This window comes from Onychostoma macrolepis, chromosome 08 (assembly GCF_012432095.1).
Source record: "Onychostoma macrolepis isolate SWU-2019 chromosome 08, ASM1243209v1, whole genome shotgun sequence".
Classification (NCBI taxonomy): Eukaryota; Metazoa; Chordata; class Actinopteri; order Cypriniformes; family Cyprinidae; genus Onychostoma; species Onychostoma macrolepis.
In genome coordinates, this window is record NC_081162.1 from 5,296,187 (window position 1) to 5,322,668 (window position 26,482).

The 26,482-nt window shown below is 34.9% G+C and overlaps 2 protein-coding genes across 2 annotated transcripts in view; one reads left to right on the plus strand and one right to left on the minus strand.

The window, feature by feature from the left end:
* The first annotated feature begins 28 nt into the window (after positions 1 to 28).
* On the plus strand, positions 29 to 24,518 carry acsl2 (acyl-CoA synthetase long chain family member 2). Its single transcript, XM_058784982.1, has 21 exons — positions 29 to 157; positions 9,656 to 9,903; positions 11,443 to 11,557; positions 12,139 to 12,203; positions 12,305 to 12,406; positions 13,602 to 13,701; positions 13,811 to 13,989; positions 14,530 to 14,562; positions 15,178 to 15,229; positions 15,427 to 15,500; positions 15,925 to 16,002; positions 17,038 to 17,172; positions 17,252 to 17,386; positions 17,529 to 17,624; positions 18,721 to 18,793; positions 19,035 to 19,123; positions 19,348 to 19,464; positions 19,883 to 20,026; positions 20,146 to 20,247; positions 21,212 to 21,283; positions 23,785 to 24,518. The coding sequence occupies exons 2-21, from the start codon at positions 9,658 to 9,660 to the stop codon at positions 23,923 to 23,925; spliced, it is 2,148 nt and encodes a 715-aa protein (XP_058640965.1). The 5' UTR covers positions 29 to 157; positions 9,656 to 9,657; the 3' UTR covers positions 23,926 to 24,518.
* A 192-nt stretch (positions 24,519 to 24,710) lies between these two features.
* The window catches only part of bin3 (bridging integrator 3), a 69,341-nt gene continuing 67,569 nt past the window's right edge, over positions 24,711 to 26,482 (minus strand). Inside the window, exon 9 of the mRNA XM_058784986.1 lies at positions 24,711 to 26,106. Within this exon, the coding sequence (XP_058640969.1) occupies positions 25,960 to 26,106 (147 nt within the window). The 3' untranslated portion in view covers positions 24,711 to 25,959. The remainder of the gene's footprint in view (positions 26,107 to 26,482) is intronic.

A 26,482-nucleotide genomic window follows, 5' to 3' on the forward strand; every position in this document is an offset into this window, starting at 1 on the left:
GAGGTTTGTCCCGGGGGCAGGCTGACTTCAGAGGGGGAGCGAGGGCGTGTTTGTGAGAGGGGCTAAACACTGGCTCTGGGGTCCGGGAGGGATTTACCACAGTCTGAGGAGAATAGACAAACTTTCGGAGGACGGGTGACCCAGATTCCACACACAGGTAAGAGCCAGTTCCTTAAAACTTCCACAAACCATGTAGCCTATCAATGCAGCGATTTCGTTCAAGAGTAGAAAAGCCGCCGTAGTTACTGAAAAAAAATGTAGAATTTCTATAGACGGAAGAAGCTGCCGCATTTATCAATGGAAACCCAATTCATTCATTCATCATTCACTCACTCGTCCCGTTTGTAATTAAACATTCGGTCTGTTTAGTATCACACCAGTACTTTAACGTGAATTTAACGTTCACACAACATCTTTTGAGCGAGTGAAATGATTTTATACGACACATTTCTTTTCAAGTTTGGCATCAGCGCGTGACACGTGCACGTATTTTGTAAACAAGTAGAGGCGCGCTCTTATAAATGCACCAATTACTTATAAATGAGCTACTTTTAAACACTGTATTACTTAAAAGATTAAACTATTGACATCCTAATATATTGTTAATAGGTTTCCTTATAATTCACATCAGTGCTGGATTAATACCCACATTTCCCTTTTGAAAACACGGGCTACCTACTGTGATTGTATGTTATGTAATCCAATGACATTCAGATATTTTAAGTGTCTCTAAACTATTGAAATTATTTTTGGGACAACTGTATGTTACTGAGGTTTTTCCAATTTGTTAACATTGTTATGTGAGTCTTGTGTTTCTATGTAATCTACAGCAAGTGCTCAGTTTGGCTACTTTGAATAAATTTGTAGTTATATGCTACTAATGCATTTCTCTGTCTTCGTGTCATGCCGGGTCATTTTGGGTGAGTTTTTGTCAATTATGTAACGAGGTAAGGGTGTGCTGTATGTCAAGGAAATAAAACTGTAAATTGCTGTCAGCAAAACGGTGCTTTAGAACAAAAGACAGTTTTGCCTGCCAAGCAGAAGACCGGCAAAGCATTGTAGATGTTGTGCATGTGTGTGGCATGTCTAGTCATGCTGAATAAGCTTGTACATTCACACAATCCAAAATTCAGAGGTTTGTTTTGGAGTCAGGTTGGTGTTGGTAGGGGAAATACTTTAAAATGACTCATAGTTTGAGAGTAAGACATTTCTGAGCAGCACAAAAAGCCATGACAGCAAAATCAACCTGTAGGATGAGACATGTTGTGAGGTGTGTCTTCAGGATACCATTCCAATATTTCACAGTAGCGATATTGTGAAATTTTGTAATAAAGTAAAAAGCATACTTCCACTACAGGCTGATATAGTTACCTTTCATTAGACATAAGGATGTGTCACTGCTTTTCCACATTTCTCTTCCGCTCCCAGACAGTTAATTTGTCCACTGTGATGCAACACCCTCCCCATTCCCTCTCCTCTCTCCTCTCCAAACCTTTTCAGTGTGATTCTGTGTTCTTCATGCTTCATTTGGGAATCACAGCCAGAGAACACCCAGGCCATTCTCTCACTCACCCCCTCCTTCATTCATTAACCATTGGACAGGCGCTCTCATTCCCTGCCTCCTTGTCATATTCCCTTTCAAATCCTCTGGAATGCCACTTCAAGAGTCCTCTTCATGTGACATCATATCCTGTGAACCTGCTATTTCATCCGCTGCCAGAGGTACAGGTTTTTGCTCAAAGGTTGCTTGTTTAGGAGACTTACAGTAATTAAGAGGTCTTCATTCCAGTGTTGTTATTGTTAACAAAAACTATTCACATATTGATTGAAATAAAGCTAAAATAAAATATAAATAATTTATGAAAAAGTATTTAAGAAAACATGAATGAAAATTAGAAATGCTGTCTTTTCTGAAATAAGTACTAAAATAATTGAAACTGAAATAAAAGTAAATGAAAGATAAATAAAAAAATTCAAAACAAAACCTAATAAAAATGACAAAAGAACATACTATGTACAAGAAACATAAATAAGCATGATCTAAAATTATATGAACACAATTACTAAAACTAAGTTTGAAATAAAAACTGAAAATATAAAACGTTAAATAAAAAGCTGATATGTTAAATACTAAAATAATATAAACAAAAATAACTCGGATTTTTCTTAAAATAAAAAAGGAAATTAAGAGGTTTTCATTTTAAGAGTTTCAAATTACTGAAACTAAAATAAAAGCAAATAGAAATAAAAACATGCAATATTTATTAAAAACACACGAACAAGACATGACAAAGTTGCAAAATAACACAATAAAATGTGTTGAAAATAAGATATGAAAATAAAAGTTAATTCAAAACATTAAATAATAGTATAAACAATCCTAAAATAACTATCTCAGACTTTTTCCCTAACATTTCTTTAAATTAAAAATGAAATAAACATAAAATAGACAATACATTTGTAGACATAGCCCTATAAAATGATATGGATATTCAATTACTTATTAAAATGAATGAATTTGTCACAGTTTGAGACATTGTGAAGGTCTTTTCCAAAACTCTAGAGGAGACACATTTTTTTTCTCAAGAGGTAAATTTGAGAAGCATTTGAGTCTTCATTTATTGCCATTGCTGTCAATGAACAATAATTGCGATATCAAAGATCTCCATCAGGTTTTCTTTCCAACGAGCTTTATTTCTTGTGATTCTCCATCCTCACATGACTGAACATCACCTGCATTCCGTCTCCTAACGGTGAGGTTTTACCTTACACACTTGGGAACTGATGTTCACTCTGGATCCTGAAGGTCTTTAGTCTAACAATGTGCCTGTTGTTCTGAGCACTGAGGTCGTCTTGGCATTGTAAGAGGGTCAGACCATGTTGTGCGTGTGACAACTGGGTTATAAATCAAATTGAACTTTGTTCCATACACCTGTTTAAAGTTGTTTTTAGCATGTGTCTATGTGGTTGCCAGGACTGTGCTATATATATACAGCTGCTAAGGTGTTGCAAGTATTAGTAAATATAGCTTGAATTCTTCTTTCAGTGTAGGTTTGTTGAATTGTTTTCAATTATCTGATCATCCGCCAGGCAAAACTGTCAGTCCGACCACTTAGAAAAGTAATAGCATGCCTCTCAGCAATAAGACACCTGCTCTGAGACGTCATTCATGTCAGCAAACGAACTGTTTCTCCATTCATCACACTGTTTGTACAGGACCTTCCTCTACAACCTGTTTATGACACTTTTTTTTTTTAAGTGGGTACAATTTTACGACCTAAAGAACAAACTAAAATGCAGTTTAACTGTTCTGCACAGGAAACAACACCGTCCTGAGATCACGACCACAAAATGTACTCTTCCCGTGGCCACAGGCGACACTAATAATGACCTGAGTCAGGGTAGACACCTTATATAATTGGACACGACTGAAAACAAGGCTGTGAGGGATGTACAGTCTGTTCAGTGCTGTCTCAAGGTCAGCCATCACACCTCATTTCTCTGGAACTTTTCGTCTCAGGGAATTTTTGGGAAGAAATATTTTCAGTGCTTTTTCAGCTGAATGATTGACATGAAGGTAAACTGCAGAATATTACACACTGAACCCCTCACAGCCTTGTTTTCATATTAAATATGCTTTAAAACTCTCCAGAATGCTCAACTTTTACTGTACATTCTCAGACAAAAAGGTACATTTATACCTTATTTATCCCTAACGGGTGCATAAATATGTAATATGTACCTTAAAAGTACATATTAGTACCTAAATGTAGATATTAGTACCTAAAGTGTGCATATTAATACCAAAATGGTACATATTAGTAGAGTGTATATATTACTACCTAAAGTGTATATACAGTATTAGTACCAAAATGTAGCCTACATATTAGTACAGTGTATATGTACCAAAAAGGGTAAAAATTAGTACCTAGTGTATATATGAATACCAAAATGTTACATATTAGTATCTAAAGCGTATATATTAGTACCAAAATGAACATATTACCTACGGTGTACCTAAAATGGTACATATTGTTAGTACCTAAACTGTATATATTATTACCTAAAGTGTAAATATTAGTACCAAAATGGTATATAGTAGTATCTAAAGTGCCAATATATTAGTACCAAAATGTACATTACCTACAGTGTAAATATGTACCAAAAATGGTACATATTATTAGTACCTAAACTGTATATATCAGTACCTAAAGTTTAAATATTAGTATGAAAATGGTACATATTCGTACCAATATGTACATATTATTAATGGTACATATTAGTACTTAAAGTGTCCATATTAATACCAAAAATGGTACATATTAGTACCTAAAGTGTTCATATTAGAACCAGAATTTACATATTATCACTACCTAAAGTGCATATTAGTACCTAAAGTGTGTATATTATTACCTAAAGTGTACAGTCCCAATGACAGCTTTTGTTCCTTTTTTCTGAGAGTGTAAGTATATTACTGTACATGCAAGCTGTTCGGTTTTACAAACAAGTCAAAATAGTTTTTGTGTCTAGATAAACCTATAAAACACATTTGTCTCCTCATCTCTGCTCTTTGTGAGTTTTCTTCAGCGATGGAGGCTGTAAATCTGTAGGCCTTTCTTTGAAACGCACTTTAGTTCAGTTAGCACCAGTTTGAGTAATAGCCTCTGTCGCTCTCTCCCCTCTTTGTTCTGTTTAAGTTCCCAAGTGAGTGCCAGAAGCACACAATAGTGCCTGTCTACCTCTGACAATGGCCCTTATGAATGAGGGAGGGAGAGCGAGAAAGAGAGAGGTCTGTCCTCATCTGTGATGCGTAATCATTTTCAGATGTCATCTCTGCTAAATCCATTTATCTCCAGCTTTTGTGGACCTGTGACAGAGAGAGGGCTGTGCAGAGATGCTCAGATGAAAGGGATTTCCCTGTTTACTGTTGTGTTTCTTTAACCCTTGCCTCTGGAGTGAAGTGTGGGGTTTAGAAGAAAGACCCTTCTAATTTAGTTTTTTAATTTATTTTTTAAATTTCTTTGTTAATCTGAAAAAAAAAAGAGAAAACATGGCTCTACTGTGTAAAATACGTTTATTAAGCGGAGACACATTAAAGTGACAAAGACATTTACATTGTTAGAAAAGGTTTCCCCTGCGAAATCTTCCTGAAATACGTATAATGGTTTCCACAAAAATATTAAGCACCAAATTGAGAATTATTTCTGAAGGATCAAGTGACACTGAAATATATGAAATTATAAAAATAACATTTTAAAATATATATTAAATAATATACGAGAATGTGTTATATATGTTAAATACATAGTAAATAAAATATTTTAATAGAATAGATAAAAAAGAAAAGTTATTTGTAATTGTAATATTTACTTATTTATTTTTTTATCTGTATTTTTATACAGTAAAATGCAACAAAATATTGCAAATCTTTGGCAAGGTAGTGCATATGTATCATATGACATCATATAACATTTTAAAATATATAATATATTGAATAATAATAATAATAGTTTTATAATATAATACACATTTAATAAAAATTAATATTAATACATAATAAATAGAAAAATACAGTTATTTTAAATTGCAAAAATAATTCACAATATTACTGTTTTTAATAAATCAAATCAAATAAAACCGAAAATGCCAAAAATCTATGCTACCTCAAACTTTTGAATGGTTGTGTATATGTCATATCATATATTTATCATTTATATATACGAATATAAAACTTTTTGGCCATGCGTGCTGTTTGTAAATTTATTATTAAAATTTGAATTATTCTAAATATTACTTTTAAAAAAATTATGCGTATACATTTTTCAAAAATGTAATATTTGATATTCATACCAACTACTGACATTTTCTTGGAAATTTCTGAACGGTTTTAAAACGGCATTAAATTTTAGTGCCAAATAAGACTATAAAAAAGAATACTTTTTGAACATGACAGCATAGATTAATTAGGATAATAAAATATACATCTTTTGTTTGTGAAATTTGCATTTATTATTATTATTATTATTTTATTAATGGCCATGGGTTAAATTATGACTTGAAGGTTTTGTGGTCTGGACATTCTCTGTTTTTAAATCTTAATGTATCTTGAATCCATATTATTATACTATTATAGGTTAATATATATAGTTTGTCTTACGTCATTATATAGTTGTGTTGTGTGCATATCATCATCCGTGGCTATTACAAACCCCATACACTGAGTTGAAGTTGTGACGCTGGCTGGCTTCGGCGTCTCTAGAGTTAAGTATTCTGGGGACAAACATCACGGCACTTGCTGTGGTGGCATTTAAAGAGAGAGGAGGGAGGGCATTTTCCCTCTCTGTGGGAATACCAATGCAGGGCGAGGGGTGATGACATCATCCTTTATCCTCCTGTGCTTTAGTGGGGCGAGAAAGTGGGTGAGAGGTTAGAGAAGAGAGAGAGAGGCTGTGAATTGAGTCCCGGGAAGTGAGCATGTTTGGGTCGTCTCATGTGATCGTGACAGATCTTCTCATTGGCAAACGCGTTCACACTGGGGCCTCCCAGTCACCCCATCTCACCACCAAATCAGTGCGACTGTACTCGCTTCAGTGTTATCTTCTTCTGCGGGACGCCATTCAAATTCATTTGCAGCCTGTCAGCGAGAAAACACACCTCTCGTCATCTCCACCTGTCCTTCTGTGTGTCCTGAAAGACTTCCACACCTGTGCTGTGTTTGTGTTTCGGCTGCGTGTGCGTCCTGCTTGCGTGAAAATGGCCGAGAGTTACCCGAGCGCCTGTTGCGTGTCGGCCAATCAACATTACTTCCTCTTGGCATTCAGATGAGGCCCTGAAACATTAGTTGGCTTCTCCCAGGGCTGAGTGCTTTTCATTCAGGTTTTGTTCTCAGACCTCTTTACAAGAAATCAATGAGAGCGGTTAGTAATTTGGAGTCACTGCACATTAATGTAATTCAATGTTAATGCACCAAGTCATTTCAGCATAGAGTTCGAATAATGGACTATAATTCCTGGTGGTTTTTGTAATGATTATTATTATCTTTTAGCATATTGGAGTCACCACATTTTATTATAGCTGTAGGTCACTCAAGGTCGTGCATACAGTGATTTTTACCTAGGGTTGCAAAGGGGCGGAACATTTCAGGAAACGTTCTGGAAATTTCCAAAAATTCCAGAAATTTACTTTGTATTGTGTCTTGACTTGATTTTCGAATAAAACAATTACTGAAGTGTTTTACAATAAAATACAATTTAAGTTTTTCTACTGCAAAATTTCATGTGTCTCTGGAAAAGTTTTTTGTTTGTTTGTTAATGAGTGATTTGTGGACACTATTGTTTTTAGATTCATGCTGTGAAAATGATATCTTTTTACTTCAAAATAAAAACTAACCCTTGGGGTAAGATGGGCCACCTAGGATTTGCACAGATGGCATGTTTTTACTATTATTTTAAAATAAATACTTCTTGTAATTGATGGAGTTGTTCAGTATTTCAACAAATTAGATGTACATTTGAGATATTTTTGCTTTTCATTGCAAACTATAGGCTAATTGAGTGAAATCATTTCATTTGCATTTATAATGTTGCTGTTATGACATATCTACAATTAAAATATGGACAATTAAATATGTGAATATTCAAATGCCTGTACATGAATAATAGAAAAAAAATTACCTTATGATTAATGTCTTTTTACTGGGATTATGCGTCGTCTGTCATTGGTTATTCAGTTATTCAACTAATATATAAATGTATAAAACAAATAAATAAAATGTATAATATTATAAGAGGTATATCAGAAATCGTTTAAAAAGTCTAATAAGGCCACATTACCTCAGTAGCCTCTTGGAATAATTTTACATTTTGTTCTACAGCAACTAATTAGCAGATGTTTCTGTTTATTTGCTATAATTACAGTGGCTGAGAGAGCTCAACACGATGCAAATGGAAAAAAAAACACATGCAAATAGACAAAAAAAACCCACCTGCAAATTAAGAAAACATCTTCATCTGTTTGACAGCACATGTGCTTCAAATACTCATATAACACACACAAACTGCATACAAACACTGCAACAACAGAAGCGCGCTGCAAATACGCACAGACCACATTGTAACAGATCATTTTAACATCCTGATCTTATAATTCCTTAGCTTTTTATATATATATATATATATATATATTTTATTATTAGCTTAAATAAGCTGACGAAATACTACACAATTACTGTAACTGTGAAACGTTATGTAAGCTGGACACTTTTACAAAAATAACCATGATTTTACTATTAAAATAAATAAATAAATAACCTATATATATATTAAATACATTTTATTATATTAAAATAAATAAAAAATAAAAATGGATACTATAGTTAAACCATGGTAAATAAACCATACTAACCTAGTTTAACCATGGTATTTGTACAACTGTGGTTATACAATTGGTCATCAATACATGGTTACTACTTTTACTATAATAAACCATGGTTAATTTTCGTAAGCATTGTTGTGCTTACCCCCTTTGTGGTCTGTGCTACTTTTTTTTTTTTTTTTTTGTCGTCAGCGCGTTTCTATTTTTGCAGCGCGTTTCCGTTTGTGTTGTGAGTATTTGCAGCACATGTGCTATCAAACCGATGAAGATGTTTTCTTAATTTGCTGGTTTTTTATTTTTTTTTTCTATTGCGTTTTTTTCATGCGTTTTAGGTTGCAGCGCGTTGAGCTCTTTTGGCCACCATATAAAAACACATTGGCTAATTCCTTCATCCTCATCTGCATATGCAAAACTTATATCTCAATATGTTACAGTTTGAAAGTACATGCACGTTGTTCTTACAGTAAGTGGGGCATCTTCCCTCATCTTACCGTTTAAAAAAATAAACATACAAAAATTTTGTAGAGCGTGTCAGGGCTTGACTGTTGTGGTTAACAGCCATTTATTATCTTTGCAATTATAGTGGAACAAATGGCACATTTCTAACAGCTTTAATAAGGGTTATTGGCGAGCTGCTAGTAAAAGGGCCAGTTTGTGAAAATTGCCATATTCGACATCAATAAAGAGAATGACAGTGTAGTGATGTTCTATGTCTATGGTTAAAGGTGAAATATGTCATTTCTGTGCCACTATTAATAGTAGCATACAGAATAGTCATACTTTATTTACATTTTTTTTGCTGCTTGGTATCATAGTTTGTATTAATATTTTGAATCAGATTTTATTTTCAATTTCATTTTAATTTTACTTTAAGTTTTAATAGTTTAGTTGTTAGTTTGTTAACTAATATAAAAAAATGTATCCTTATAGTAAAGTGTTGCATATCCATCTTTGCTTCTGTTTTGAAAGATGCTTTTTTTAATGATTGTCGTTTGGTTATCAACATTTCTAAATATCTTATTTTGTGTTGTGTATGTGTGTGTGTATATATATATATATAATATATATATAAAATATTGGTGAACAGCATATTTCTCAGATTAGGTGTTCTCAAAGCAGGCTTTCAGGTTGGGCTGCTTTTGGATTTAAATATGTATTTTGCTTTTACGGCTGTCATCCAGCCCTCGTCCTTTTTCATATAATTTAGAGAGATGTGGGAGACTGTGAAGTATTGGACTCTTATGATGATGCTGATGGCAGTGAATCTGTGTGTCTCTCACAGCTATGCAGTTTCAGGATTGGTTACGTTCCCTGCGTTTCACTGGAGGAGATGGCAAGTCTGAAATGGACAATCTGAAGACGCTCCTTCCGTCTCTGCCCTCGTCCTTCTCTCTGTCCTCTCTCTCCCTCTCTCCGTCCTCTATCATAGGCTTAGGAGCGCTAGCCTCTCTCACAACCTACTGGCTGGTGACCAGACCTCGACCAATCCAGCCTCCATGTGACCTACAGGCCCAGTCCATACCTGTGCAGGTAACTGTGTTGTTACTGCTAACTAAAACTAATTCCTATTAGGTGAAGATTTTTTTAAGGTGCTGTAATTATTATTTTTTTGACTAAAGCGTGAAATACCATGTTTGCAGATATTTAGGAAACATGTTCAATTCACATACTTGTTTCTCCATAAACTATGCTACAGCCAGTTATTCTACTTTGAAATGTCAGAATATCTGTTTTTGTTTTGGTCTGTGTGACTCCGCCCACTGCCAGTTTAACCAATAGTATTTCCACACCTCGGGTTGCCAGTTGGTGGAAAAAACAGCGTATTGCAGCCATGGAAGCCAGCAAACGGACTGGGTCAGAGATCGCAGATTCTACCTGACCTAAATGCCTTGGCATCCATCTAAAAAAACTCTATGACCAGAGAAACATTAAAACACAGCTAAATCAGTTCGTCAGTTTACAGTGTTATTGGCAGCTGTGGCTCGTTCCTGTTGCGTGTCCTCAATCTGGCAACCCACGTGAGTGTCAAGTCTGAGGAGGTGGGAGAAATAAACTCTCCCCAATATTTTGAATTTGGTCTGCAGTACCCATTTCAACTGCTAGCTGTCAATATTACATACTGCACCTTTAAGACTTAATTAAACTTAAAAATGTGAAATATTACTTTGGCAACTTATTAAATTAAAAGAGGTTAATTATTATTAAAAGAGTTTGTTCAAAATATTAATGAACACTTTAATAGTGTATAATGATGGATACAGTGATGAATAGCTGAAAGTATACTGTGCACTGTTTAAATGCAGTATGTGAAAACTTATGCAGGTCTATTGATTTCACATGATCCTCAATTACATGTTGAGCCAGTTTTTGGCTAATCAAATAATAAGTCAATCCTACTAAAAAGCCAGCTTAAATCAGCTTGAACTGTTTTGCTGGTATTAGTTGGTTTAAGGTGGTTTTAGCTGATCTTTCACACTGTTTAGCTGAAAATTGTCCTAAAACTAGCCAACATTACAGTCTAATCAAACTGCAATACCAACTTAGACCAGGTGGTTTTTTTAGTTTTTTGTTTTTTGAGCTGGGAAGAAAGTCATATTAAAATGAGTAATTTCAAAACAGCAGATATACTTAAAATAAGAGGTAATGTACAATCAGCCGGTCTGTATTTACAATACAGATTAAGATTTTCTTTTTAATAAAGCGGTATCAAGAACATTTATTCATCACATTGGAAATGGAAGGTCGATTTGAGTGCATTGCATTGTGGGATACAGTATCACACTTTGTGTTTGAGTTGCTTACTGCACATTTTAGCACATTTAAGTTGTTTGGATATGCCAAAAAAAAAAAAAAAATGTTCTTGTAAAACATACTCCAATAATCTTTGTTTGTATGCTTTGTTTACAATTTTAATATCATTCTGATTCTTTAGGTATAAGTAATGATAATTATTGGATGAACTGTCTTTTTAATGGAGAAATACATGAAAGTATAAATATGTACCAATAGCAATCATTCTTGGTCATATAACACGTATCATTTATAGATATTACACATACTTATTTACAGGGAGATCAGAGCTGTAGACGCTCAGCTTTACTGACGGATGACAATCTGCTGGAGTTTTACTATGAGGACACAAAGACAGTGTACGACATGTTCCAGAGAGGACTGCGGATAGCAGGTCTGTGTGATTTCTCTCTGAAAGCTTTGAAAACAGTTTGTATAAAAAACATTTTGAGTGGCCGTTTCATCCATTGAGCGCAGATGAATTCAATAGCTCCTCAGTTTTTCTTTCTTTTCATTTACCGCAGTGCTTTGCAAGGCTTTCTCAGATCGATAATGCTTTTATCACATGCAGCTTCCTTCAGTGAATGTATTGTACAATAGTTTCTTGGTCGACTACTTGAGTTTGAAGTATTTCTTTTGTGTGCTTGGATTTATGGAACGTAGAAAGCATTTGTGATGAGACAAAAATAAAGATGGATATTTTAGAACAGCAGATATACAGCAAGAAAGATGTTATTTTCAATCAGCTGCTCATAAAGTCATCTTTATTTACATCTGTATTTTATACAGTAGAATGTTTCAAATCAGCTTCACTGTAATAAACAGGAAAATAACAGCGGATCAGTCAGTTATTCAGCTCAGTAGCTAGTAATCATTATAAAATATGTATTTGACCACAGTATTTCACAGTTGACCAATCAGAATCAAGAATTCCAGAGAGCCATAGTAACTAACAGTATTATATGTTTTGTGCAGGCAGTGGTCCTTGTCTTGGCTTCAGGAAACCCGGAGAGCCCTATCAGTGGATCTCTTACACTGAGGTGAGAGCAATGCATGTTATAACGCATTTATTACTGTATAATAATCATGTAATCCAGCAAAAGCCCTCTTAGTGATTTTAATGGCAATGTGATTGTTACAGGTCGCAGAAAGGGCACAGGTGTTGGGATCAGGTTTGCTGGTGAAGGGTTGCAAACCAAACACACAACAGTATGTGGGCATCTTTGCCCAAAACAGACCAGAGGTATATCATACACAGATTCATATCTGATTTCCTGGTCTGTTTGTGAACAGTTCTTCAGTGCATGGTATTTTAAAGAATTATGTTCAAAGTTTGTTTTTATAATCTTAATCAAATTCACCATTATTTCTTATCTAGACTGAAAATCTGGGATCTTTTGAGACATTTAAACATAGAAAAACCATGACGTTAAATGACTGAGAAATACTTAAGATTTGGATCTCTAGGTCACAAATGTGTGACGTTGATCATGCTTATTTGTACAAAAGGTCAGAAGAAAACTCTCCAACGTCAGAATATATTAGTCTTTAACATCTATTTTATTGGAGTGTAATATTTCTATTCCTCTGAGAAAATATTTTTGTTGATATCTTTGAAAATTCAATATCTTGAGAACATTTCATAATACGGTCCTATTAGTTAACGTTAGTTAATGCATTAAAATCAGTTAACATTCATTTTTAACGTTAATTATACATTTTTAACAATTCATTTTTTAATATTTGTTGGTGTTAGTTAATAAAAATACAACTGTTCATTGTTAGTTCTTGTCAGCTCAGGTCAATTAAAAATATTAACGGGTACAACTATTGATTTTAATAATGTATTAGTACATGTTGAAATTAGCATGAACTAATATTAATAAATGCTGTAGATTTTTTCATTCTTAGTTCACGTTAACAAATGTTGTTAAGGTGACCATATTGTAAAGTTTTACAAAAATCTTAAGGTTCTATTTTAAATTTTAAACTCGAGTGTATTGTTTGCTTTTAAAATCACCAGAAAACAAAACAAAACAAAATACAAGAGGTAACATGATCTTGGAATTTTTCTTAAAGCAATTCAAAAAATCATGCTGCATAACTTTATCATCAGGTGTGGCAAAAAAACTCAAATTTTTCACATTTTTCATGTGAACGATTCACACACATTGTTATGCTGGTAATGCAATTTGTAATGAAATTAAGTATTTCATCAAAAAAAAAAAAAAATAGACGCATTTTCACTACTGGTCTAATATAATAGGCGTATTTTCACAAATCCGTTAAATCACTGAATGCCTGTGAGCAAAGTCACATTTCTAGCACTTACCAGCTGAGCAACTTCCATTGAGACCAATACAGATTTTTCCAGGTTTATTATAACTGGATGTTTCTAATATGTTGCTGTTTTGTTTGTCTCCCCCTGCTGGCTGCAGTGGGTCATTGCAGAGCTGGCCTGTTACACGTTCTCTATGGCTCTGGTGCCTCTGTACGATACACTTGGATTAGAGGCCATGGTTCACATCCTTAACCTGGGTGAGTAATAATAATAAAGCCTCAAAACGAAGCTGTGATGCTATGATTTACATTTTAATCTTAATAGCGCTTTTTGAGATTCATCTCTCTGTCTCGGATCTCTCTCCAGCGGAGATCTCTATGGTGATCTGTGATAAGGAGGATAAGGCAGAATCTCTGTTGAAGAATAAGGAGAATGGAGTGACTCCCACCCTCACCTGTCTGGTGCTCTTTAACCCCTTCAGCGCCGCCCTGCTGGAGAGAGGAAGGAAGTGCGGTGTGGAGATACTACAGCTCTCACAGATTATGGTCAGGAATATTGTCACAAAATAGCTAGTTAAAATAATTGAACAGTTGTTGTCGTTTTCTACAATTTTATGGCATTTATGTAGCAATTTACCTTTACAATGACTCTCTTTGACCTTTACAAAATGCAAATGATCTTAATAAATAAATTATTGTGATTGATTAATGTCTGTGTACGGAATACTCAGTAGTTACTGGATGGCAAACATGGATGCCGTTTTTCTGACTTTTGAGTTGTGATCCTGTTTTTCATAATGTATTGCCTTTAGAGTCTCTATTTGCTGGTCATAAAAACATGATCACACTGGGAAAAAAAGGTGTAGGATTTACTTTGAAACTATTTTCACTCAGAAATTGTGAGTAAAGTTCACAAACAATTAAAAAAAACTAAAATAAATCACCAATAACACATTGAATTAAACATTCAGTTTTGAAGTAGAAATACTGGAATATTATTTGCTTGTAAAAAGTACTCCAATAATGTCTTGTTTATACCTTTATTTTTTACAATGCAGTTAAAATATCTGTTTAAATGCATTGCAGGATCTAGGAAGAGACAATTTAAAGCCACCTGTGGTAAGAGCTCCTTGCTTCTTTATTTCCTCTTTCAAAGTTATTTTAATGGATATGACGGTCTTACTGTATTTATTCTTGTCTGACTTGATCTGCTGTATGCTCTGCTGCTGTTATTATTAAGTATGGAGATGTGCTATTTATTTTTTAGTATGCAGACATGCTGCTGTGAGCATTTAATAGACAATTCACGCGGAATGTGTTTTTGCGTTTAAAAATCATGAGACACAGGGCAATCATGAAAAAAGTAAGGCTGAGCAAAATTTTATTTTATTTTTTATTTTTTTTGAAAGCTTTTAGACTGCCAAAACACTTCAAAAGACACAATTTGCAAGCATAACTGTCAAACACATCCATCTAGTGGAAGCAGGGAAGCAGTACACTGGCATTCTGAGTGAACGAGTCACAAGATTTATGCTGCTGCTGCACAAATAGATGTACATAAAATCCCCTGTAGCACATCTAGACAGGTGGTGCTGGGGAGGTGGAGGGTGTCAGATGAACATGACAGCATGTTGCAGGGCCGGCTTACTGTGAACACTGAACTAGACTGTTTAAATGTTGAGTTTTAGATGTATTCATTTGTTTCATGTTTGTTTGTTTTTGTATTGGCTTTAGCCTCCTAAACCTCAGGATCTGGCTGTGGTGTGTTTCACCAGTGGGACCACAGGTACCAACCAGCAGACACTATACTAAACCCTGGATGGATTGCGCGTCATTTTTTGATCTGTTGTAATATATAACCCCAATATACTGTATTTAGTTTATTGTGTTACAGTGACCTGTGAAATTAAAACCCTTTGATACCCTAACGTGACCATGATGTCTAAATATTAGGCTTTAGATGTGATTCTTTGTTTCATGTAGGAAAGCCTAAAGGAGCCATGATTACTCACGGCAACATCGCCTCCAACACTTCCTCTGTCATCAAGATCCTTGAGGTCAGTTCAGAGAGTTTTTAACTTCCTGCATGTCTGCTTTCTTTTCTTTCTTATCCTCCTTCAGCTTGTGACATTTCCCTTCCTAAACTTCATCTCTCTGTAGCTTTCATCTTATCTTCTGTCCTGTTCCTCTTCCTTCTGTTTCTTCTTTAATAAAGACCTTGTGTTTCCCATGAGACCTCCTTCTCTTTCAAGTCCTGTTTATGAGGCTCTTTGTTCCTTTTATCTTCAGGTTGTGTGTTAAAATGGCTTCGTGCTGTTCTCTCAAAAATGCGCCTTAATGCAACTGCTACTGATATTTTGCTTGGGAGTGAAATTCTAAAACCTTATCAGCTTGTCTAATTACAGCATTTATTGGCCATTTTAAAATTTTAATGTTGTATTTTAAACTATTTATGTCATATTTTATATTCACACATGCCAGGGCTACTTTGTGATTCGTCAGGAGGATGTGTCCATCTCCTATCTGCCACTCGCTCACATGTTTGAGCGTATGATCCAGGTAACCCCACCTATTTTGATACTCTAGTCTAACTCATTCTGACTCGTATATTATCATAATTAATAACATAATATTATTATTTCATTTGAAAAGATTTCCCTTGGTTTCATGTGAAAAGCCATGGTGGAAGTAGGTTTTGATGAAACATTCAGATTTTTTTTTAATGTTCTGATGGTGTACAGTAAAGTAAATGACATTTGTTAAAAAGTTACGTGTAAATAAAATCAAGTAGGTTGTACTGCATACAGTATATTAATCCTTATTAATGTAAATGTCTACATAAACGTTTTTAAGATTTTAAAATGTATAAAACTACATTAATTTAGCATGAATTAACTTATTTACATTGCTGTTGAAGGTTTGGAATAATTAAGATTTTATTTAAATGTTTTTGAAAGAAGTCTCTTATGCTTCCTAAGGCTACATTTATCTGATGCAAAATACATAAAAAACACTAATATTGTAAAATATTATTACAATTTAAAGGAACTGTTCTCTATTTGAATGTATTTGAAAATGTAATTTATTCCTGTGATGCAAAGCTGAATTTTCAGTCTTCCGTGTCACACGATCCTTCAGAAATCATTCTAATTTGCTGCTCAATTATCAGTTATTTTTTGGTAATCAATTATTACTATGGTTCTTGTTATTATTAATGTTATTTTTTCTGCTTAATATAAATATATATAAATTGTTGTTATTATTATTAAATGTTTTTGTGGAAACTGATGCATTATTTTTTTCAGGATTATTTGATGAATAGAAAGTTCAAAATAACAGCATTTGTTGAAATCTTTTGTAACATTATACGTGTCTTTACTGTCACTTTTGAGCAATTTAAATGAACATTAACCCAGATTATTAGATGTTGTATCATGATTCCTAATGCATAAATTAAATTACCACTACCTTTTGATTGCGTATTGAATACAAAAAAACACAGTAACCATACTCTGTTTAGATTCTTGTCCTTTTATGTAGTTCATTTGAACCCTTGTTCTCTATTGCAGTGTGCACTCTTTTTCTCTTCTTCAGGTGTCGATGTTTTGTCACGGAGCAAGGGTTGGTTTTTACCAGGGTGACATTTCTCTGCTGATGGATGACATAAAGACCCTGAAGCCCACCTTCTTCCCCGTGGTCCCTCGATTACTCAACCGCATCTATGATAAAGTGAGTGCTACACGTCAATGTTGGACACAAATGGAGAATAATGACTCTGTGTTAAATCACTCTGTGTGTGTGTGTGTAGATTCTGGGCTCGGTTACGTCTCCACTGAGGAGAGCCCTTCTTCATTACGCCGTGAGGAGGAAACAGGCCGAGCTGAGCAGTGGAGTCGTGAGGAACAACAGCATGTGGGACAGACTGATCTTCAATAAGATACAGGCACGTCTCTTTCACATTAACCCAAGCTGCAGTTATTGCCTTTGAACTGCCCCCTTGTGGATATATATAATGTGTTATATGTGTGACATGAAGCAAAATAAAGTCTTTTCATTCATTCATCTCTCTCTCTTTCTTCCTGTAGGCCAGTCTGGGTGGAAACCTGCGATTCATCCTCACTGCATCCGCTCCGATCTCTCCGACTGTCCTGTCCTTCCTCCGAGCCACCCTCGGCTGTCTGGTGAGTCTCTCTTAATAACTATTCAATGTTATATTAAAATACTATAAAGCGTTTTAATACATACACAAATGTGTTTTTGTCATCATCTCTGACATCTCATTGATCTGAAGGCAGTGTTGTTACTGTTCACTAAAACTCTATTAAGAATCAGTTTTGTCATTGAAGTAAAGCTGAAATTAGTGCGAGTGTTAAATGAAAATCTGAAACTTAAAAATGAGAAATGTTGCTTTGGCAACTAACTGAAATGAAATAAGTGTAAGATCAAGTATATAAATAACTAAAACTGAAATAAAATAAAGCTTAACAGAAACACATTGGTAACACTTTACAATAAGGTCTCATTAGTTAGCGTTAGTTAATGCGTTAAAATTAGCTAACAATGAGGAATTCAATTGTAACATTATTTATTCATCTTTAGAGAAATGCAACTGTTCATTCTTAGTTCCATATCAACTCAATAATATTAACAGCTACAACTTTTGATTTGAATAATGTATTAGTAAATGTTGAAATTTACATTAAGTAAGATTAATGAATGCTTTAGAATTATTTTTCATTATTAGTTCATGTTAGCTTAAGTGGTTAACGAATGTTAACAAATGAAACGAATGTTAATGAATGTTAAGAAATGAAACCTTGTAGTGTTACTGGAAAAAAAAAAACGGTAACATTTTATTTTAGGGTGTCCTTGTTACATGTACTTACCATTATAATAACAATAAATTATGCATAATTACACGCAAGTAACCCTAAGCCAAACCCTAATCCTAATCCTAACCATATACTAAGTACATGTAGTTAATTACTATTATCCAGTACTTAAATATATAATTACACTGGACAAGGACACCTTAAAATAAAGCGTAACCAAAAAAAAAAACTAATAAAAATAAGAAAAGCACACAACAAAATTACTAAAACGTAAACTAAATTTGAAATAAACTAAAAAATAAAAGCCAACTCCAAATCTTAGTAAATAATATATCATTATGCAAATAACACGAAAATAGCACTGCTTGGGTGATGAGTGCATATTGGTGATATTCACTAGTATTGATTGTGATATTGACGTTAATTTGATTTAATATGGTTTCAGATTTTTGAGGGTTATGGACAGACGGAGTGCACCGCTGGATGCACCTTTTCAATGCCCGGTGACTGGAGTGCAGGTTTGTGTTCAAGTATTTTTATAAGCCTGCTTTAGTCATGAATGGCGCATTATTTACTAGTTTTGAAAAAGTAGTTCATAAGGATACCCATATGACTTACTACATTATCCAAAATGTGCAGTGTTTGACATGATTGTTTCCAGTGAGAACAAACAATAAGCCATGTAATACTAATGTTGACTTGTGATTCAGCAGTTGTTCTGAGGAGTCATGTTAGCTGTGTTTGTCTGATGTGTTTCAGGTCATGTCGGAGCTCCTTTACCCTGCGCTATGGTGAAGTTAACAGACATCCCTGACATGAACTACTACGCCAAGAATGGAGAAGGAGAGGTCAGTATCCAGATCACTGTGGAAAATGAACCTACCAACTAAACAGGGATACATTTTCTGTAATTAGGGGGAATTTTGGGCCTTATCTACCAGCAATTGTGGAAAGTGACCTGTAACATGGGCCTTACACACTATGTGAGGAACACTTTTGTCAGATCGATAAGCTGAAATGAATGGACTTCCCTATGTCATTTAACACTTTGATTGTGTGTTATGCGTGTCAGATCTGTATCCGGGGTCACAGCGTCTTCCGAGGGTATCTGAAGGATGAGGAGAGGACGGGAGAGGCGCTGGACGCTGACGGCTGGCTTCACACTGGAGACGTGGGACAGTGGCTGCCGGTGAGACCCTACAGCTGCTTCACATCACTTTAAATCACCATGGGCTGTTTGTATACAGAATATATTTCTCCTTTAAAGGGTTAATTCGCCCAAAAATGGAAATTGTGTTCCCTCAAGTTGTTCCAATCTATGAGATTCTTTCTACTGTTGAGCACAAAAGAAGATATTGGGAAGAACATGTTGCTGGTAGCCATAGACTTCCATAGTATGGGGGGAAAAAATCCTATGGTACCAGCAACTGTTAACACACATTCTTCAAAATATCATCTTTTGTGTTCAGCGGAAGAAAAAAACTTATACAGAACAACTTGAGGGTGAGTAAATGATGACAGATTTTTAATTTTTGGGTGAACTGTCCCTTTAAGACTTTCTGAACAAGACCCTAGTGTGAACATTTGCTGTCTCTCTGGTCTTTCAGAACGGGACTTTGCGCATTGTGGACAGGAAGAAGCACATCTTTAAGCTGTCCCAGGGCGAGTACATCGCTCCCGAGAAGATCGAGAACGTCTACACTCGCTGTGTTCCTGTTCTTCAGGTCTTTGTGCACGGAGATAGTCTACAAGTAAGTGTAGACACTTAAGTACAGCAGTTCTGGGCATCAAGCTTGAATGATAGGCCTGTCCTTCTGTTTTCAGTGCAGTGAAACTCACAGCAGTCTCTTGTGTTTCTCTGTGTGTTTAGTCTTATCTGATAGGAGTTGTAGTTCCAGACCCGGAGGTGTTTGTCGACTGGGCCAAAGAAAGAGGGATTGTGGGATCTTATGAAGAGCTTTGTCAAAATCCTGTGAGCTTTAATGCCATACATAATACAAATAAATGTATCTCCCTTCTAGGGACCAAACTACATTAAACATGCTCATATCACTTGTGCACACACTGTAATTTTTTAAGATATCAATAGTTTTAAAGGAATAGTTCACCTGAAATTTAAAAGTTTGCTGAAAATGTACTCACCTCAGGCACCTCAGACTCAAGATGTCAAAGAGTTTGTTTCTTCATCAGAACAGATTTGGAGAAATGTAGGATTACATCACTTGCTCACCAAAGTATCCTCTGCAGTGAATGGGTGCCGTCAGAATGAGAGTTCAAACAGCTGATAAAAACATCACAATAATCCACACCACTCCAGTCCATCAGTTATCATCTTGAGTAGCCAAAAGCTGTGTTTGTAAGGAAAAAAAAAAATCCATCAGTAAAGACGTTTTTAACTTTAAAACTGTTCGTAAAAAGTTAATAATCCATAATATTGCGTTCTTCAGTAAAAAGTCGTCTTGTATGAATCAGGAGAGAAATATGCACAGATCGAGCACCGATTATAAGTGAAAACAGTCCAAAACAGCTCTAACCAAATATGTTGGTAGATTTTGATGAGAGACATGAGGGGATGGACTTTTTTCACTGGAGGAAGCGTTATTATGGATTATGGCCAGAAGCGACTGTTTAAAGTTAAAACACCCTGATGGATTTGTTTCTTACAAACACACAGCTTTTCACTTCTTCAGACATTAATTGTTGGACTGGAGTGGTGTTTTTTGTGAATTATTGTGGTGTTTTTATCAGCTGTTTGGACTCTCATTCTGACGGCACCCATTCACTGCAGAGGATCCATTGGTGAGCAAGTGATGTAATGCTACATTTCACTAAATCTTTCCTGATGAGGTTGAGTAAATTCTCAGCAAATTTTCATTCTTGGGTGAACTATTCCTTCAAACTGAATGACATTTCTTTCTGTCCCGTTTGACCGGCAGGATGTGAAGAAAGCTGTGCTGGAGGACATGACGGCAGTGGGGAAGGAGGCAGGACTGAAGTCATTTGAGCAGGTAGAGGAGCATTCTGGGTCATTTACAGCTTAACTGATAGCATGTGTCAGTTATCACTTACAGTATGATAAATTATTCATCATTCATTGTTTTTAAAGATGTACAGTATGGAAATACATTTTGCAAAGGAAGTCTATCTGGCCAGTGTTCATCAGGATTGGGCAGCTTGTTAAAGCACTTGCATAAAATATTAAAATATGCATTACTGCTGTTGTGAAGTTGAGGCTGGACTGCTTTTCGAAGCAGATACATTTTTTGTTATGCATTGCCAGTGTAATTCCTGTGGGTGGAGCTGGTTCCATGTTAACCAGGGGTCTTCAGCTACGGAGCCCTTTAAAGGACATTGTGGTGGAAAAAATTCAGAGTGGGAGGAAAAAATAATTTTCAAATGTTTTGCGTTCTCTCGCAAAACCATTTGAGTTTGGACAAACTCTTCCTGTTTACTTTACAGCTTGCAGTGGTTACAGCTCGTATGTTCACAATGGAGCGGTTCATAGAGTTTTATTTTGAACTCAAATAAATTAATAAGTCAGTGGTTAGTTCAAGGCACGGTTTTGGGACATAATAAAACGCTTAATGTTTTAAAACAGTTACTTGGAGGACCAAATTCGATAATAATAAAAGCTGATAAAATTATTAGTTATATAATTATATTAATAACCTTATTAATAATATTACTAAGCAGAATAGCCCAGAATATGAACGCAACGCCCTGCACATAACCTAAGCTTTTTCTCCCCCATAAAACGCTTAAGGTAGGCTATAATGAAAACGGTGATTTAAAAATACCAAATCCGTTGCATTCATATTCTGGGCTATTCTCCTTTATTAATAGTAATATTATTAATAAGGTTATTAATATAAGCCTAACAATTTTATTAGTATTTATTATTATCGAATTTGGTCCTAATGTCACTGTTTTAATACATTAAGCCACATTAAAGTGCCTTGAACTAACCACTGTCTGACTGTATTTCTTTATACTTGAGTCAAAGTTCAAAATAAAAACTTTATGAACCGCTCCATTGTGAATATACGAGCTGCACGAACCTTTCATTATAGCCTACCTTAAGCGTTTTCTATGGGGAAGAAAAGGCTTAACGTGCAGGGCGTTGCGTTCATATTCTGCTTTATTAATAGTAATATTATTAATAAGGTTATTAATGTTAGCCTAATAATTTTTATTAATAAATATTTTTTTTATCAATTTTTATTATGTCCCAAAACCGTGCTTCGAAATAAGCACTGACTGTATTACTTTGAGTCCAAGTTCATAATAAAACTATGAACCGCTCCATTGTGAACATACGAGCTGTAACCACTGCAAGCTGTAAAGTAAACAGGAAGAGTTTGTCTGAACTCAAATGGTTTTGCGAGAGAATGCAAATATCTTTGCGAGGGAACAAAAAGTTTCATCGAGGGAATGCAAAACATTTGAAAATTATTTTTTCCTCCCACCCCGAATTTTTTCCACTCACCTCGAATTTTTCTCACCACAATGTCCTTTAAAGGGCTCCGTATTCAACAGGGGGTCTGCCAGTCATTGTTTGATTTCAGGGTCGTTTTTTGTAGAGGGAAAAAAAAAGAAAAGAAAGGCAAATGTTCTCTTTTTTATGATTTTATACCAGTGGTTCCTAGGCAAATTTCCAAGGGGGGCAAAAGATGACTTAAAATGATTTTAAAATCAGACAAAACATTAAAATTTGCTAAAATAACTTACAATCCATGTGTTTCTTATTTTAATTCACCCCCTTAACAGCTGTTTGTTCTCTTGAGTATATGAAGTAGCCTCATTTTGAAAATGTTGTTTGAAGACCTTGAAAAGTCATATTGTTAAATTTTTTTCTTTTTCTAGCAACGCCAAACTATTTTAATTTTTTCACAAAAAATGCAAATTTTCATCCTCATTCCAAACCTGCAAGTCTTTAAAATCTTTGAAATTTTCAAATGTTCAGAATACAAATGAAGACATTTTTAAAGAAACCTCAGAGATATCTGTCCCAACATTGTAAGTCCATTCTACCAAAAGTTGGACACTTCAAAAAGTTAATGAAGAGATTGTGATAGAGGTCCATATGAATCAAATGGTCAAGTTTTCTGGAGACATGATTGCTTTATATTTAGATGCTTTTTTCACATATAAGCATTGATCAAGGCACATACATGGAGCACATCAATTGTGTTAAAAGGAAGCTCTTCATGCATTAAACAAGTATTTTTAAGCAGAATTCTTATTTTTGGGTGAGCTATCGCTTAATAATTATCCAACAAATAACAGATCCTGGATATGAATGAATGAAAGATTAAACCACTATTACGAAAAGCCATGGAGACTTTGGATATTGTTGTAGACACTTGAAGGCCTCGGAGTCAAATGTTTGACACAAACATATAAAGCTGGATAGTTTGACTGATTTTGCTGCTGCGTGTTCATGAATATCCTCAGTCATGTATATCAAGAGCAGAGCTTCAGTTTCAGCCGTTTTCTCTCTCTTTCTCAGGTGAAGGACTTATATTTGCACCCTGAAATGTTTAGCGTGTCAAACGGCCTCCTCACGCCGACCCTGAAGAGCAGGCGTGTGGATCTCCGGCGAGTCTTCAGCGAGCAGATCGCACAGATGTACAGTAAATCATCCATATAGAGCTCACACGCACATTTACAAAGCCATTTTCTCTAAAACATTTCAACTAACTTAACAAGCCAGATGCTACTGACAGGAAACTGTTCTCCATAATTTATAATAATGCTTTTCATGTAGTGATCTAGATTGGGTTTTAGGTCATTTTAGACAGCTTTGATTGTTTGAACTGAGGTCATCCAGGCCTGCCGCAGACGCTCCATCCTAATACATAGTTCAGGAACATTTAGTTGCATTTTCCAAGATTTGGGAGCCGATAAACTTATTTTAATGAATAGCCTTTCAATCAGTGTCATAGATGTTTTACAGTTTTGTAAGTTGCACCTCTAAAGAACAATCTGTATGAATTGTAATGCTTTGTTTCATTTGTTGTTGACAGATGAAATGACAGTCTGTAAATGAGTGTTTTCAACTGTAAATGTTTGACTAATTGCAGCTGATAGAGATGTACTGTATTTTACTTCATTTTATTGACAGAAGAATAAAGACAATGATATAAAAAGGAAAAACTGTTATAAAGGCGATCACAGCTCTAACTGACAAAATCAGCTGTTGTTGAAGCACAGATCTGATCGATTCATGTGGATGTCGCTCAGGAACTTTGTACTTTGGTGAAAGTTATTAGGAGGATGCTGATCTGTTGCTTATAAAAATGCTTTACTGGTTCATTCCCAAGTAAATGACGATCCTACCCAGACTGCAATGAGTGTACTAGACGTCATTTTGGATGAAAAGGTTCATTTAAAATAAAATCAGGAATTTTCAGACATTGAATATTCACAACCAATTTACTGTAAGAATGTTTGACAATTAAACACAACAGCAAAAAATTTTTTTAAAGGAAAACAATTTTACAGATGAAAAATGCACACACTTTTGGGAATCATAAGGCTGTGGTACAGAGAAAATGTTTTAGATTATTTCAAAAGTCAAACATTCATTTCTTCTTTTAAAAGCAAAGCAGGAATGTAAAAACACTGTTTAATGCTTACATTAAGTTGCTTGGTAGATGCTTTATCCAAAGGGACTTGCACTGAACTTGTTTACATTGGACCATAGAGAGCAACATAACCTACTTTGAAGGCACATTTGAAATATTAATGTCCAACCGAAACAATCAAGGCTCTTCCAGTTTAAAAACTTCACTAGAAAGTGATTGTCAGTAACTGATGCTATTCACAACATTGACATAAATGAGATGAAATTGTGTGGCTTAAATAATTGGCCCTTGTGTATTATGGCTGTAAGACTACTGGTTAATATATATATAAACCTGTCTTTCCTTCATTACAAACACAATGAGCACAAACACAGGTCAGATACAAAAAACTAAAGAAAAATGTTTCACATGTGTCAGTAGAGGGAGGCAGAGTATCATTTAAATGCATGTAGTTCATCACTGAATCCACACCAGACTAACATGATTTCTGTTAACTGACAATCGCACTGTAACATTATTCCAAGATATCAATCATCAACAATTCCAGTGTTACACTATTTTTTGATGATACTTTAAAAAGCATTAAAAAAGCTGAAGAAGATACTATTGTAGTGTTTGAACTATACGGAAAACAAGTAACGTTCATCATGTATAAAAAAACCCCTAAGCTTTAGCATATTGTGATTTGAATATTAATTTGGCCTGTGGTGAATGGGAAATCTTTAAGATAAACATGTAAATTATCCGTTAGAAATTCAACCGTTGGTCAGTTATAGTGACTGCAATAAAGAACTGACAAGACTAGAAAAACTAAACAGGAAGTTTGATCAACAAAAAAGTAACTGGAAAAAAGAAAAGGTAATTAATTCCAGCTGAGAATCTAAACTTGATGCTAATATGAGAATCTGAACACGTTTAAAAAAATCCTGTTAAAAGGTTTTACAGTATCATTAGTGTTTTCTGATGGCTTCATCTGTCAAAAAGATATTCAAAACAAGACTTCTACATTATCAACAAAAAAAGAGAAATAAATTAAATATTGACATGACTTCATTAAAACATCAGAGTACGACGTGGGTAAGAGGATGTTTTCCGTCTCAGTCGTCGGCCACGATGGACAGCGCGCGCAACTCGTTCAGTTTGGCCTCGTTCTCTTGCTTTCTCTGTTCATCTGTCAAACCACCCTGATCAATCTGATCCGTCAGTTCAGTGAAGATCTTGTGCATCTCTGTAAAATAGGCCACCTGACAGAAAACAAAAGGAAAGAAAGGTCAAGTACGCATTTTTTTTTTCACCTTTCCAGAACTTGCGATCAAGTAAGCCTCTGAACAACTTCCTGTTTCTTTGTCACTTTACGCCACAACACAAAGCTACTTGGTGAATTAATGTGCATTAGTGGTGTAATTGGTCATTTTTATGTATCTTATCTTCATGTAGTCACAGGGAATGATGGAAAAAGTAATTTTGCAATTCAATACAGTCTCAAGGTCTTTGCACACTTGAGTCCAAAATTATCGTCCGAAATTTTCACACATTAAAAATTAAATACGACTTCACGTTACGTCAATCACGTTTACACAATGCCTCTGAAACTTTGATCCATCAAAATTCAGACCGGGT